Source organism: Pan paniscus, chromosome 21 (genome assembly GCF_029289425.2).
Source record: "Pan paniscus chromosome 21, NHGRI_mPanPan1-v2.0_pri, whole genome shotgun sequence".
Classification (NCBI taxonomy): Eukaryota; Metazoa; Chordata; class Mammalia; order Primates; family Hominidae; genus Pan; species Pan paniscus.
The window spans coordinates 56,541,227-56,556,041 of NC_073270.2; the positions used below are offsets into that span (position 1 = coordinate 56,541,227).

Genomic DNA, 14,815 nt, shown 5'->3' on the forward strand with positions numbered 1-14,815 from the left:
ACTCTGTCTCAAAAAATATATATATATTAAATCCCTCTTGGGCTGGGTGCAGTGCCTCACTCCTGTAATCCCAGCACTTTGGGAGGCCGAGACTGGTGGGTCACTTGAAACCAGGAATTGGAGACTGGCCTGGCCAACATGTTGAAACCCTGTCTCTACTAAAAATACAAAAATTAGTCAGGCGTAGCTGGGTGCGGTGGCTCATGCCTGTAATCCCAGCACTTTGGGAGGCTGAGGCGGGCAGATCACCTGAGGTCGGGAGTTCGAGACCGGCCTGGCCAACATGGTGAAACCCCGTCTCTACAAAATACAAAAATTAGCCAGGCTTGGTGGTGCTTGTTCCTATAATCCCAGCTACTGGGGAGGCTGAGGCAGGAGAATCGCTTGAACCCGGGAGGCGGAGCTTGCAGTGAGCCGAGATTGTGCCACTGCACTCCAGCCTGGGCAACAAAGCAAGACTCTGTCAAAAAACAAAAAAAAAAGAAAGAAAAGAAAAAGAAATCCCTCCCTCCCATACCCCTCTCCAGTTTCTTCTCCCCCGCCCTAAAGTAACCACTTTTGGAACATGGGGTACGTCGTTCCCATGCACAGCTTTGTACTTTTGCTCCATCTGTCGGTGTCCATAAACAATATACAGTGTGGTTCTGCGTGTTTTAAAAACTGTGCTAATGGCACAGTGCCCTACAGAGCCTTCTGCAACACGACTTTTCTTCCTTAGCTTTATGTTTCTGAGATTTATCCACCAGGAGAAGTTTGCTGTGCTCAGGTCAATTTGGTGATCTGAGGCCAGTCCTGGGCTCTTTGTGGGAGATGCCTAGCCAGCAGGCAAGGGCGAGGGTCTGAGACCGGCTCCCAGGGGATGGCGAGGAGGGCTCAGAGCATCAGGGAAATCATAACAATGATGAATGGCCGAGTGTGGGCTCAGTGAGTTCCTATAAAACCCTTAAGCACTTGAGGCCCAAGTCTTTGCCAAGAATTTTCCAGAAAATGACTGGCCTGAAGGCCTGGATATTTGGATAGGGAGAAATTAGCAGTGGACAGATTTGGAAGTGGGAATTGTGCAGTGATGGACTACACAAAAGGCAGGTCAAACATGTGTTGTTTAGGCCCTTACCTAGGGTGGCCAACTACAATATAAATTCAGATTTAATGGAGAGGAAGGTGTGGGACGTCCTATATATTTATTTGCACCCTTGATACCAGCCCCTCCTTTTTAAAAAACAACAACAACAACAAAAGACAGAGTTTCACTGTGTCACACAGGCTGGAGTGCAGTGGTGCGATCATAACTCGCTGTAGCCTTGAACTCCTGGCCTCAAACAATCCTCCTGCATCTGCCTCTCCAGTAGCTAGGACTACAGTTGTGCCCCACCACACCCTGCAATTTTAATTTTTTTTTTTTCTTTTAGAGAGATGGAGTCTCCTTATGTTTGCCCAAGCAGCTCAGCCTTTTTTTTTTTTTTTTTTTTGTGAGGCGATTTAACATTTAAAGAAAAGTCATCAGGCAGGGGGCGCTGGCCCACGCCTGTAATCCTAGCACTTTGGGAGGCCGAGGCAGGTGGCTCACCTGAGGTCAGGAGTTCGAGAGCAGCCTGGCCAACATGGCGAAACCCCGTCTCTACTAAAAAATACAAAAATTAGAATTAGTCGGGCGTGGTGACAGGCGCCTGTAATCCCAGCTACTCGGGAGGCTGAGGGAGGGGGAGAATTGCTTGAACCCGGAATGTGGAAGTTACAGTGAGCCGAAATCGCACCACTGCACTCCAGCCTGGGCGACAGAGCGAGACTCCGTCTCCAAAAAAAAAAAAAAAAAAAAATTAATTAATTAAAAATAAAAATAAGTCATCAAACGAAAAATCAAAACTTTAGACTTTTCTTATACCTATTTGCCTTTTAGTACTTTCCTCATTAGCACTGTTGGGGTGGGAGATGAGGCGCACCTCGCTCTCTTCAGCCCCAAGGCTTGTAAAGGGTCTATCTAGGCCGGCCTCCGAGGGCATGGAGGGAGTGGGTGCGGTTGTGAAATGTAGTGCGCTCAATAGTTTCCTGGTGAAGTTTATTTTAAAATCTGCACCGAAGAGGAAGACGAGGACCGTTACACTCGGCCTTCCCTAAATTCCAGGACCCTCCGCCCGATGCAAACTAGATGCTTTAGTAGGATGGGAACGGGCGGGGGGCGGGCGGCTTTGGGCTTCCTCTAAGCTAGCGCCTCTCTAACCCGGACGCCCGTTAGAATCACCCGGGGAGTTTTAGAAACTACCGATGCCCAAGCCCCACTCCGAAGGATTCCGACTTAATCGGCCTGATGCGAGGCCTGGCTTCCGGGCTTTTAAAAGCTCCCCGGGGATTCTATTTTACGGCCGGGTCCGGGGCCGGGAGCCTGTACTCTACCGGGATTCCGATGGGGAGGGGTGGCTTGCCCCAATAGTTCTCAAATTTAGCTTTGGGTCAACAATCTGGTTGGAACCACCTAGCAAACATCAAAAGATCCTGATGCCCAGGTCTTAACCCAGAGACGGTGTGGTCCAGGCTTGGGAAATTCTAAAAGAGCTCCAGGTGACTGCCATCTGCAAGCGAGTTTGCAAAGCACTGATGCCCAGGTGCTGCGGAGGCGGGCGCAGCGCGCGCCGCTCGCCACTGGGTGGCGCTGCCCGCTCGGCCCGGCGCTCCGGGAGCTGCGAGCCGCGACCGCCGGGAGCGCACCTGCCCCGCCTCCGCCAGGCGGGCCGCGGGGCATGCAGCGGACCGGGGGCGGGGCTCCGAGGCCCGGGCGCAACCACGGGCTCCCAGGCAGCCTCCGCCAGCCGGACCCCGTCGCCCTCCTGATGCTGCTCGTGGACGCTGATCAGCCGGAGCCCGTGCGCAGCGGGGCGCGCGAGCTCGCGCTCTTCCTGACCCCCGAGCCTGGGGCCGAGGTAGGGGACGGGGCTGTGGAGTTGGAGGAGAGGGTTCTCGCGGTTAGGGGTCCGGGCTCCGGACCCTCGGCTTCCCCGGAGCATCCTCTCGCTCCCGGAGTGGGGGGCCCGGGGATTCCCCCCTTCCTGAAGGGTGGCTGCGGGGCGCCACCCAGAGATGTGCAGCGGGTCGTCCCTGCTCGCTCCTCCGGGCGACACCGGGCCCCGGAGGCCCAGGCTCGCTTTCCCTCCCCACCCGGGTCCCCCAGCATCCGCCGGGTCCTCAGGCGCCGCCCTTTGCCAGGCCGGCCCTGGGAGAGGCGGACCCCGGGACCTCTGCTGCCCCGGCTACCTCCGAGCGGTGCCCGGGCCGAGCGGCGCCTCAGGCTGCGGCTGTGCGGGGAGCCCCGAAGCCGCGCTGCGCTGCTGCAGCTCGGAGCGAAAACACCACGCCTCTGTCTGCGCTTTCTATTTTAAAAGCACCAAGTGAAAAGCAGATCTAAAACGAGACCCTCTACCTTCCGGCTGGAGGCATCTGTCGACGCTGTTGTGAAAAAGTTATTTGTCTGAGTTCACTAGGAGTTATTTACGGTCAGAAATTCAACCCATTCTCTTTTTAAACCACAAAAGCAGTACAGGAGTATTTAAAATAAAGGCTATGCACCCCTTTCTCTTTTCTCTCCCACCCCAATTCTAGTTTTCTTAGAAAACCAGCATTAACTGTTTGGTATAAATCATTCCGGACATTTAAAATGCATTTACAAATGTAGATATCTGTATCTGCCTAGGCAGAGTATTGGCTCGTGCCAGTGGTCCCAGCATTCTGGGAGGCTGAGGCAGGAGGATTGCTTGGGATGGGGATAGGGGACGGGGAAGAGTGAGGCTGCAGTGAGGCTTGATCATGCCACTGCACTCCAGCCTGGGCGACAGAGTGAGACATTAAAAAAAAAATCTATCTCGCCAGGCGTGGTGGCTCACGCTTGTAATCCCAGCACTATTGGGAGGCCGAGACGGGTGGATCACCTGAGGTCAGGAGCTCGAGACCAGCCTGACCAACATGGCGAAACCCCGTCTCTACTAAAAATACAAAAATTAGCCGGGCGTGTAATCCCAGCTACTTGGGAGGCTGAGGCAGGAGGATCGCTTGAACCTGGGAGGCGGAGGCTGCAGTGAGCTGAGATCAGCCATTGCATTCCAGCCTGGGCAACAAGAGCAAAACTCCCTCTCAAAAAAAAAAAAAAACCATAAAATATCTTTCCATATATATATATACATATATATGAGTTTTCTCTTTTTTCTTTTTATTTTTCTCCATATATATATATATATATATATTTTTTTTTTTTTTTTTGAGATGGAGTCTTGCTCTGTCACCAGGCTGGAGTGCATTGGCATGATCTCAGCTCACTGCAACCTCCGCCTCCCAGGTTCAAGCAATTCTCCTGCCTCAGCCTCCCGAGTAGCTGGGACTACAGGCGTGTGCCACCATGCTCAGCTAATTTTTGTATTTTTCAGTAGAGACAGGGTTTCACCATGTTCGCCAGGATGATCTCTATCTCTTGACCTCGTGATCCACCCTCCTCAGCCTCCCAAAGTGTTGGGATTACAGGCGTGAGCCACAGCGCCCAGCCATCTCCATATATTTTTAAAATAATTTTTGAACAGAAGTTTTCAATTTTTTTTGTTTTGACAGGGTTTCACTTTGTCACCCAGGCTGGAGTGCAGTGACACAATCATAGCTCAATGTAGCCTCAACCTCCTGGGCTCAAGTGATCCTCCCACCTCAGCCTCCCGCATAGCCAGGACCACAGGTGCGCACCACTGTGTCAGGTTAACTTTTAAAACAAAGTTATTTTGTGGAGACGATATCTCACTATGTTGCCCAGGCGGGTCTTGAATTCCTGGGCTCAAGAGATCCTCTGGCCTCAGCCTCCCAAAGTGCTGGGATTATGGGCATGCACCACCATGCCTGGCCCATCTATATTAGTTTTAAATGAAACCTCACTTGCTGCTGTAATACTGTCCTGCAACTTGCTTTTCTTTACTCAAAATAGCGTGGGAAAATGTGTGGGGACTACTAATGGGAAGGTATGGGGCTTCGTTTTGGTGTAATGAACATGTTCTGGATGTTAGATAGTTGTGTTGGTTGCACAAATTTGTGAATATACTGAAAACTGCTGAATCGTACACTTTGAAAGGGTGAATTTTGTGGTTTGTGAATTATATCTCAATTTAAAAAATAGCATGGAGGCAGGGTACAGTGGCTTATGCCTGTAATTCCAGCGACTTAGGAAGCTGAGGTGGGAGGATCACTTGAGACCAGGAGTTCAAGACCAGTCTGGGCAACGCAGGGAAACCCCTGTCTCTACAAAAAAATGTTAAAATATAAAAAATTAAAAATAACACGAACAAAAATTTAAAAATTGAAAATAACATGAGCATGTATCCATAAACACTGTCCAACAGAAATATAATTGGAGCTACAAATGTGAGCTACCTATGCAATTTTTTTTGTTTTTGAGACAGAGTTTCACTCTTGTTGCCCAGGCTGGAGTGCAATGGTGTGATCTCGGCTCACCGCAACCTCCACCTCCTGGGTTCAAACGATTCTCCTGCCTCAGCCTCCCGAGTAGCTGGGATTACAGGCATGCGCCACCACGCCCAGCGAATTTTGTATTTTTAGTAGAGACAGGGTTCCTCCATGTTGGTCAGGCTGGTCTCGAACTCCTAGCCTCAGGTGATCTGCCCGCCTTGGCCTCCCAAAGTGCTGGGATTACAGGTGTGAGCCACTGTGCCTGGCCACCTACGCAATTTTTAGTGTTCTAGGAGCCACATGAAAAAGAAACAGGTGGCCAGGCACTATGGCTCATACCTGTAATTCCAGCATTTTGGGAGGCCAGGGCAGGCGGATCACTTGAGGCCAGGAGTTTGAGACCAGCCTGGCCAACATGGTGGAACCCTGTCTCTACTAAACATACAAAAATTAGCCAGATGTGGTGGCATGAGCCTGTAATCCCAGCTGCTTGGGAGGCTGAGGCACAAGAAACGCTTGAACCTGGGAGGTGGAGGTTGCAGTGAGCCGAGATCACGCCACTGCACTCCAGCCTGGGCAATAGAGTGAGACTCTGTCTCAAAACAAACAAACAAACAAAAAAACCCCCAAAAGAATTAAAAAAGAAAAGAAACAGGTGAAATTAATTTCAATATATTTAAAATAACAGTATATCTGGGCCAGGAGCAATGGCTCACGCCTGTGGTCCCAGTACTTTGGGAGGCCAAGACTGGAGGATCGCTTGAGCCCAAGGAGTTCAAGACCAGCCTGGGCAACATAGTGAGGCCCCCGTCTCTAGTTAATAAAAAAATAAAAATAAAAAGTATATCCAAAATATTTCAACATATGATCACTAGTACAAAGTTAATGAAATTTTACATTCTGTTCTTTATCCTGAGTTTTCAAAATTAGGCTTTTGATACTGAACTTTCAGTCCATCTCAGCTTGGACTGGGCACATTTGAAGTGTTCAGTAGTCCCATGAGACGCGTGGCTGCCATGTTGGAGAGCCTAGGTCTCCGTCACCCTCTGGCTTCCTAGTGTCCCATGATGAAATAGTAATTGCTCCCATTCCTGAGCACATACTGTGTGGCACCAGTTTGCCAAACTGTGTTCATGGCTTATGTCATTGTGTCACGGCAGTGACCTGGTGACTGGGATGGTGTTATGTTGATTTTATAGCTCAGCAAACAGAGGCTCTCACGGCATAAATGACTTCGTGTGGATGGACCGTAATTTATGAATCATTCATAAATGGTTCAGGGCTGGTGCGTTTTGCCAGGCAGGGTCCTGGGGGAGGCTCCACGCTCCCCAAGCATACTTTGGTCTAGTGTCCCAGGGACTCAGGCACAGACATTTAGGTTGTCTGCGACTTTTCACTGCCTTTAGCATCCTGAGTGCATTTCTTGTTCCTTCTCTCCCTTACTCTCAGCAGCGACATGTCATTGTGCCCAGTGGCTAAGCCCCAGCTTCGTTTTGTCTCTATTAGGAATAGTCTTTAAGAGAAACTGCGTGTATTCATTTCATTTTCTCACTCAGGGCTGTCTTTAACTCAGTCACGGGTTTGCTTATGCTCATTTGTAAGGGATGTGTAATAAAGAGCCCCAACTCCCTGTAGCTCCATGCAGCCATAACCCACTGAAAGCGCTTGTTGAAGTTTATTTACCAAAAGAAACAGAAACTGCGCCAGAGCAGAGTCACGTGCAGCCTCCACTTTTAAAGCTTAATTCATTACCAGATCCCCAAGCTGGAACAGTTTCCAGGTGGGCACATGAGCAGGAAAAGGAAAACCTGGTTTGCGAACAGGCCTGGACAGCAGCCTCCTCCCAACCAGCCTGTCTCCCGGGGGCACTTTTGCCGCTTCCATGGAGCAGTAGAAATCTCAGTCCAGCCAACCCCAGCCTTAGGGGGCCTGGGCCTCCCTGTGAAGTGGGGCCTGCTTCATTCAGCACCTTCAGCCTCGGTATGTGCCAAGTCTTTCCTGGAGCTGGGGACGCCACAGGCAGTGAGACACACGAGGCCCTTCCCCTGTGGCACTGCCAGACAATAAACACATAACAAGGCCAGACACAGTGGCTCACGCCTGTAATCCTAGCACTTTGGGAGGCTAAGGTGGGTGGATCCTTTGTACCCGGGAGTTCGAGACCAGCCTGGGCAACATGGCAAAATCCCATCTCTACAAAAATTAGCTGGGCGTGGTGGTATGTGCCCCTGGTCCCAGCTACTAGAGAGGCCGAGATGGGAAGATTACCTGGGCTCTGGGAGGTGGAGGTTGCAGTGAGCTGAGATCGCATTACTGCACTCCAGCCTGGGCGACAGAGTGAGACCTATCTCAAAAAAGAAAACAAAATGAAACCGTAACAAAACCTCTAAACTGTAATGAATGTTACAAAGCACAGACATGGGCAGATGTGAGATAGGGCACCTGTGTGTGCACAGAGACTCGGGGTGAATAGAAAATTATTGTCTGGGTGCAGTCATGGAGGTCTTCCCTGAGGCAGCATTGTCTTAGGATGAGCCCTGAGCCTGAGTAGGAGTTGGCTGGCTGAGGAGAAAAATATCCCAGGCAGAGAGAACAGTTCTTGCAAAAGCCCTAGGATGGGATGAAGCAGGGGGTTTTTGGGGATGGAGAGAAGAGCAGCTGGTGGGAGGGGGAGCAGCAGGAGATGGGGCAAGTGAGGGGGCACAAGCTCTGCCTGGACTTCACACTGCTTTCCCCAGATGGAGGAGCTGCTGAGGGGCGGTGCCTTGAGCTGGGTTGGCAGGTGAGTTACTGTTTCCAGGGCCTCGGGTTTTCTGTTCAACCAGTTCCCTGCCACCCCTCTTTCTGGTTTGAACATCCCTTTTTTTTTTTTTTTTTTTTTTTTTGAGACAGAGTCTTGTTCTTGTCACCCAGGCTGGAGTGCAGTGGCGCAAACTCAGCTCACTGCAACCTCCGCCTCCCGGGTTCAAGCGATTCTCCTGCCTCAGCCTCCCAAGTAGCTAGGATTACAGGTATGCACTACCACGCCCGGCTAATTTTTGTAGTTTTAGTAGAGACAGAGTTTCGCCATGTTGGCCAGGCTGCTCTCGAACCTCTGACCTCAGGTGATCCACCTGCCTCAGCCTCCCAAAGTGTTAGGATTACAGGCATGAGCCACCGCGCCTGGCGAACTTTTGATTTTTCTATAGTCAGGATGAGAGAAAAGAGAAATATTTCTCCAAACTCTGTACCTGGACAAAAGTAGAAAAATGTAAATTAGCCAAAGATGGCCTTGAGTTTCAAGAAAAATGTGGGAGAGGAGTTTTCTTTGCAGAAGCTAAGAATGTTACATCCAACTTGCAAACACGGCACACCTGTGGGAAACTTCCTAACATGTCGCATCCTTGTGTGACCTGCTGGTCCCCTTTGGGCATTCAAGTTTGGGATGCTGGATTAGAAGTCTGTGATGGGGGGCCGGGCGCCGTGGCTCACTCCTGTAATTCTAGCACTTTGGGAGGCCGAGGCGGGTGGATCACTTGAGGTCAGGAGTTCGAGACCAGGATGGCCAACATGGTGAAACCCTGTCTCTACTAAAAATACAAAATTAGTTGTGCGTAGTGGCAGGTGCCTGTAATCCCAGGTACTTGTGTGGCTGAGGCAGGAGAATTGCTTGAACCCGAGAGGTGGAAGTTGCAGTGAGGCCGAGATTGTGCCACTGCACTCCAGCCTGGGTGACAAGAGTGAGACTCTGTCTCAAAAACAAAAAACAAACAAAAAAGTCTGTTGGGGGGACTCCAGGGTATGGTCTACTGTCTCAAAGATGTAGTTCCAATATTTATTCCTTAAATTTTGTTTTCAGATGGGGTCTTGCTATGTTGCCCAGGCTGGTCTCGAATTCCTGGGCTCAAGCAATCTGCCCACCTCAGCCTCCCAAAGTGTTGGAATTACGGGCATGAGCCACCGCACCTGGCCTCTTCCTTAAATTGTATGGCAAACCTGCATTGTGCCATTCTGCTGTAGGCACTGGGCAAGACCAGCAAGACAGGCATGGTACCTGGTGTTGCAGGTGGGGAGGAAGCTAAGCAGACTAGTGACAAACAGAGTGACTAAATGCCACACAGGAGACACCTGAGGGGTGATAGGGACTGAGGGGAAGGAGGATGGGAAGGACCGGAGGGCAAAGATCTGACAGCAGATGCCCAGCCACAGGGGAAAGATGAGGGACTGGGAGGTGCCTGAGTGGAGGGACCTCAGTGACCACAGGGGTGTGGGGGGAGGTAGACAGGGCCACACCAGGGCCTGGGTCCCCAGGGGGGGAGTCTGAATTCTGTTCTAGGGTCATGCATGAAGGACAGGTTCTGATTTATCGACTTGTACTAGGTGTGGTAGCTCATGCCTGTAGTCCCAGCAGTTTAGGAGGCTGAGGTAAGAGGATCGCTTGAGTGCAGAAGTTTGAGGTTGCAGTGAACTATGAGTGCCACTACACTCTAGCCTGGGTGACAGAGCAAGACCCTGTCTCAAAAATAATACATGAAAAGATTCATGGCCATGTGACTGCGGTGTTAGAAAGTACTGGGGGGACCACAGTGGCAGCAGGGAGACCAGAGATGGATGCTGCGCCATCCAGGTGTTCAAGGACTGAGCTGGCCGCCTCCCTGCATCAGAACCTTCCGGGGCATGAGAAGCCAGGGCCAAGGCAGGTGCTGGGAGAGGCAGCTTTTCTCAGATGTGCCTGACTTTCTACCCACAAAACCTGCCCAGGAGCGGAGGGAGCCTTCCTCAGGGCTCTGGCAGCCTCTCCTCACAGGACGTGGCCTTGCTTTGGGTGAGGGTCTGCCTAGAGCCTTGGATGAAGGTCTCCCATCTGGCCGAGCTTCAGCGTCACACAGAGGCCTTAAAACAAACACGTTAGGCCAGGCATGTTGGCCCACGCCTGTAATCCCAGCACTTTGGGAAGCCGAGGCAGGTGGATCACTTGAGGTTAGGAGTTCCGGACCAGCCTGGCTAACATGGTGAAACCCCATCTCTACTAAAAAAATACAAAAATTAGCTGGGCATGGTGGTGGGCACCTACAGTCCCAGCTACTCGGGAGGCTGGGGCATGAGAATCGCTCGAACCCGTAATGTGGAGGTTGCAGTGAGCCAAGATCGCGCCACTGCACTCCAGCCTGGGCCACAGAGCAAGATTCTGTCTCAAAAACAAAACACGTTCCCAAAGATTGGAAATAGCCCAGTGCCCATCAGTGCGGACCAGTGCCATAGCGATGCTTCTGATGAGTGGAGCAGTAGCGGCTGCAGCGGGAGTCAGCGCTGCTTTTGCCCTTGCACAGCAGCGTTCAGCACAGAGTGCTGAGTGAGAGGTGCAAGGGGCATGTGTGTGTGCTGCCGTCTTCTGTAAATAAAAACAGAAGGCAAAAAATATGTATTTTCATGCATCTATAAACAGGAGATTCAATTAAATCAGTTTCTCGGGTGGGGTGGGGTATAGGCATGGTTGGGAGGACTAATATAGATTATAGTTCTCAAACTTTACAAACTTTGGCATAATTTGAGGATCTTTAAAACATACTAGCTGGGGTCAGATGCAGTATCTCATGCCTTCAATCCCAGCACTTTGGGAGGCTGAAGCGAGAGGATTGCTTAAGCTCAGGAGATCAAGACCAGCCTGGGCAATATAGCAAGACCATGTCTCTACAAAATAAAATAATAAATTAGCCGGGTGTGGTGGCACACACCTGTAGTCCCAGCTTGTGAGCTGTGATCGCACCACTGTACTTCAGCCTCGGGGACAGAATGAGACAGTGAGACTAGACTCCCAAAAAAAAAAAAAAAAAAAAAGAGAGAAAAAAATACTGATTGCCTGTCCCCATCCCTGAGTATTCTGATTTAATTCATGTGGGTGCAGCCTGGTCATTGGAATTATAAAAGCTCTCCAGGAGGATTTTAAGCCTGGAAGTGACCTGGTCTGATTGGTCTGTTGGAAAATCACTCTGGGGGCTGGTGGAAAATGAATTATAGGGAGGATCCCATGAAGCAGGGCGTATGGGCCTGGGGATCTGGATTTCTTTTTTTTGAGATGGAGTTTCGCTCTTGTTGTCCAGGCTGGAGTATAATGGCGCGATCTCAGCTCACTGCAACCTCTGCCTCCCGGGTTCAAGTGATTCTCCTGCTTCAGCCTCCCAAATAGCTGGGATTACAGGCGCCTGCCACCACACCTGGCTAATTTTTGTATTTTCAGTAGAGGCGGGGTTTCACCATGTTGGCCAGGCTGATCTCGAACTCCTGACCTCCAGTGATCTGCCCGCCTGGGCCTCCCAAAGTGCTGGGATTATAGGTATGAGCCACTGCACCCGGCCTCATGCTTTTTTCACTCATGTTTTGGAGACCTTTTTATATGAATGCACAGGAGCTACCTGATTATTTTCAGCAGTTAGACAGAATTTCATTGTTTGTCTGAATGACACTTTAGGTAACCATTCCTCTGTTGACAGATATTTAAGTTATATGGAATTTTTTGCTGTCACAAAGTGTCCTGCAATAAATATCTCTGCACATACATCATTTTGCATTTATGCAAATATGTAGGATAAATACCTAGGAGGTGTATTACTGTGTCTGAGGACACATGCATTTTAGACAAGATTGAGTGCGTTTAGGGCAGTATGGCCATAGACGGCACATGCATTTTAAATGTTCGTTACTGTTGCCAAATTAACCTTCCTGGAAGTCAGGGTCTGCATGATTTTAGAACAGAGTAGTCAGCCCCTTCTGGACACTCAAACTTCAAGATCAAGCGTCCTTTTGGGACCAGGATGGGAACTCTGTGTTGCTTTGGGGACCTGAGAGGAAAGAGTTCCCGAGTTTCTTCTCTGGGTGGTGGGTCGTTTTTTAACCTGCCAACTCCTTCCTGGTTTGCAGTTCAAACCTAACGCTACTCAGAGAATCACCTCATTTGCTCCCTGGCTTCCGGGATCTTTCAACCTTCATTTCATCACTTTCATCTTGTGCATAGAGATGAGGATGATTTTCTGCCTGGGCTGAATGGACCTTGCTATGCTAAGATTCTTCAGTATTTGTGTGTGTGTGTGTGTGTGTGTGTGTGTGTGTGTGTGTGTGTGTGTATGTGTTTAAGCAGCATTATTGAGATGTGATTTGCATACATATAATTCACCTGTTTAAAATGTATAATTTAATGGCTTTTCGCATATTCACAGAGTTGTACAACCATCAACCACAACCAATTTTAGAACATTTTTATGACCCCAAAAGGAAACACTGCACCCGTTACCTGTCATTCCCCAACCCCCACCACGAATCTCCTTCCCATCTTTGTAGATTTGCCTGTTCTGGTATTTCATGTGTGTTTGTGTTTTAAAAACACAGATTGTCCAGAGACTTGAAGGCCACATTCAGCCCACAGACAGTTTTATTTGGCCGTCATAGTGTTTTTTAACTTATCAGGCTAGTTTTTAACATTTTCAAATCGAGAGAATTTGCATAAACATCTGGATTGCCATTTGTCTTGAACAAAGCAGGGTTGGCACATCCCTACCTGGCACAAGCTGGGGCCCAGTAGCAGCCAGCCCATTTAAATAGGGCCTGGGGTCTCCTGTTTGCTACAGTCTCCACCCCTCCCTGTTGTCTCCCTGACCTGGAGGCTGAACATCAGCTGCTCTTTATGACCCCACCTGCACTGCTGTTTTTCTTAGAAGTAAAATCTCTCTGTCAAAAGTGGGAAACTGGCCAAAGCGGTGGTTCATGCCTGTAATCCCAGCACTTTGGGAGGCCGAGGTGGGTGGATCACCTGAGGTCAGTAGTTCAAGACCAGCCTGGACAACATGGCAAAACCTTGTCTCTTCTAAAAATACAAAACTTAGCCAGGCGTGGTGGTGTGCTCTTGTAGTCCCAGCTACTTAGGAGGCTCTGAGGTAGGAAAATCGCTTGAACCCGGGAGGCAGTGATTGCAGTGAGTTGAGATTGCGCCATTGCACTCCAGCCTGGGCGACAGAGCGAGACTCCATCTCAAAAAAAAAAAAAAAAAGTGGGAAACTGAACATAAACAGTTTGCAGAAAATAGTATTCAGCACAGCCCACTTCTCTTGTATTTATTACCTGCATGGCTTCGGTGTCATTTGAGTTTGGAGACCCTAGTAGGGTCCTTTTAAATGGAGGTGGCATCTCACTGGGAGTGACCCAGAGAAGCGACTTACTAGACTTCCTTAGCTTCTGTCATGAGACAGAGTCTGTGGATTGTTTTTCTCACAATTTTCAAATGGGGAGTCAGAAGCACAGAGATGGTCAGAGGTGCAGTTGAGACCACACAGCATAAAATGCAAGGCTGGGACTAAGGCACCGCCCAGGCTGCTGTTCTCAGGCCACAGCTCTTCCAGGCAGTACGCGTCCCCCCCTTCCCTTCTCTCTCTTTCTGCCTTTCATCTTCCTTTCTTTTCTGCAGTGAATATTCATGAGCACTGTATTGATTACCAATCACTGGATAGCAAACTATCCCAAACCTTAGCAACTTCAAGCATCTGCCATTTCATAGGGTTCATGCATGAACTGCATTCAGCTGGAGGATTGGCCACCCTGGCAGTCCGGCATGGCCTTGCTCATGTGTCTAGCAGTTGGTGCTGGCTATTGGCTGGGACATCTCAGTTCTCCTCCATGTGGCCTCTCAACCTCTAGAGCCTTGCTCACTGGCCTCTACAGAAGAGTTGCCTGGACTTCTTTTTTTCTTAAATTTTATTATTATTTTTTTTAATTTTTGGGGGTATATAGTAGGTATATATATTCAGGGGGTACATGAGATGTTTTGATACAGGCATGCAAGGTGAAATGAGCGCATCATGGAGAATGGGCTGTCCATCCCCTCAAGCATTTGTCCTCTGAGTTACAAACAGTCCATTTATACTTTTTTTTTTTTTTTTTGAGACCGAATCTCGCTCTGTTGCCCAGGCTGGAGTGCAGCGGCAAGTCTTGGGTCACTGCAACCTCCACCTCCTGGGTTCAAATAATTCTTGTGTCTCAGCCTCCCAAATAGCTGGGATTACAGGTGTGCACCACCACACACGGCTAATTTTTATATTTTTAGTAGAGATGGGGTTTCACTATGTTGGCCAGACTGGTCTTGAACTCCTGGCCTCAGGTGATCTGCCTGCCTCGGCCTCCAAAAGTGCTGGGATTACAGGCGTGAGCCACCACACCCAGCCCAATTACACTCTTTAAGTTACATTATTTTCTTTTTTTTTGAGACAGGACCTCACTCTGTCACCTAGGCTGGAGTGCAGTGGCAGAATCTTTGCTCACTGCACCCTCCGCTTCCTGGCTCAAGTGATCCTCCCACCCCAGCCTCCCAAGTAGCTGGGACTATAGGCATGTGCCACCATGCCCAGCTAATTTTTGTACTTTT

General features: G+C 49.7%; 1 protein-coding gene across 2 annotated transcripts in view; it reads left to right on the forward strand.

Annotated features, from left to right (window-relative positions):
* Positions 1 to 2,634: 2,634 nt before the first annotated feature.
* Positions 2,635 to 14,815, forward strand: part of BCAS4 (breast carcinoma amplified sequence 4) — an 87,771-nt gene continuing 75,590 nt past the window's right edge. Inside the window, exon 1 of one of the 2 annotated variants that reach the window (XM_003815262.6) lies at positions 2,635 to 2,915. In XM_003815262.6, coding sequence (XP_003815310.3) covers positions 2,736 to 2,915 — 180 coding nt within the window. In that variant the 5' untranslated portion in view covers positions 2,635 to 2,735. The remainder of the gene's footprint in view (positions 2,916 to 14,815) is intronic. The other variant, XM_008968200.5, reaches the window with a different exon arrangement.